Source organism: Herpailurus yagouaroundi, unplaced genomic scaffold (genome assembly GCF_014898765.1).
Source record: "Herpailurus yagouaroundi ecotype Mexico unplaced genomic scaffold, PumYag 198, whole genome shotgun sequence".
In the NCBI taxonomy this organism is placed as follows: domain Eukaryota; kingdom Metazoa; phylum Chordata; class Mammalia; order Carnivora; family Felidae; genus Herpailurus; species Herpailurus yagouaroundi.
In genome coordinates, this window is record NW_024412429.1 from 15,677,527 (window position 1) to 15,678,616 (window position 1,090).

General features: G+C 68.6%; 1 protein-coding gene across 5 annotated transcripts in view; it reads right to left on the minus strand.

The window, feature by feature from the left end:
• Positions 1-1,090, minus strand: part of ESR1 (estrogen receptor 1) — a 393,295-nt gene that overhangs the window by 285,520 nt on the left and 106,685 nt on the right. For 3 of the 5 annotated variants that reach the window (XM_040448867.1, XM_040448866.1, XM_040448870.1), the window contains exon 2: positions 75-596. In XM_040448867.1, coding sequence (XP_040304801.1) covers positions 75-526 — 452 coding nt within the window. In that variant the 5' untranslated portion in view covers positions 527-596. Of the gene's footprint in view, positions 1-74; positions 597-780; positions 938-1,090 lie in introns of those variants that run through there. The other 2 variants (XM_040448868.1, XM_040448869.1) reach the window with 2 other exon arrangements.

Consider the following 1,090-nt stretch of genomic DNA (forward strand, 5'->3'; position numbering starts at 1 on the left):
TCCCTCCCGACCGCCGGGCGCGCGGCGGGCCACCCCGACGTGGCGCGGCGCGGTGCGGCGCGCGGCGCGGGTACCTGTAGAACGCGGGAGGACCGGCCTCGCGCACGGCGTAGCCGCTCGGCTCGTTCTCCAGGTAATAGGGCACCTGCTGGCCGTGGGGGTGCAGGAAGGGCGAGAGCTGCGGCGGCGGGTGCAGCAGCACCAGCGGGCTCGGAGACACGCTGTTGAGCGGCGGGAAGCCCCCCAGGCCGTTGGCGCCGAACGCCGCCGCCTCGGACCCGGAGCCATAGGCGAGGCCCGACTGGCCGTAGACCGGCGCGGAGGCGGCGGGCGCGGCGTTGAAGTCGTACGCGGCGCCCTCGGGATAGTTGTACACGGCGGGCTTGCTGCCGTCCACGTACACCTCGCCCAGGGGCCGCTCCAGGGGGATCTTGAGCTGCGGGCGGTTCAGGGTCTCCAGCTCGTTCCCTTGGATTTGATGCAGCAGGGCCATTCCAGACGCTTTGGTGTGGAGGGTCATGGTCATGGTCAGTGGCCGTGGGCAAGGCGCACACGGTCTCCCCGCGCGGCAGAGGGCTCAGCAGCCGACCGGCCACCTGGAAGAAGAGCACAGCCCGCGGTTAGAGGCGGCGCAGCGCATGTCCCACCGCGAAGCGAGCTCTGGCCCTGCCCCGGGAGCCGGCCCGTCCCGCGGAGCCCGGCGGCCAGACGCGAGCAAGTGCAGCCCGGCGCGAGCGCGCTCAGCCAACTCCCGGGCTTCGAGTCTCCAACTTTAAGTACCGGTCTCCCGCGCTCGTATGCATCACAAAGGTGCTGGAAGCCGGCCAGGGGCTGTTGCCTTGCACTGACATTGGTTTAAACATCACTCCGGGCAGCAACTCGTTTTGGAGCGAGCCCAAAGAGCAGCTTCCCTGAACTTTACTTTACTTGTCGCTGCGGGTTGGAGGCTAAATTTCACTGCAGGAGGAGGACAGGGCGGGGGGGGGGGGGGGGGGGGGCCCCCAGCACAATTGAAAAGCATACGAGGGACAAAGACCGTTACAAAAAAGTGCAGACCCGAAGCCCGGGTTGGGGGGGGCGCGGACATAAC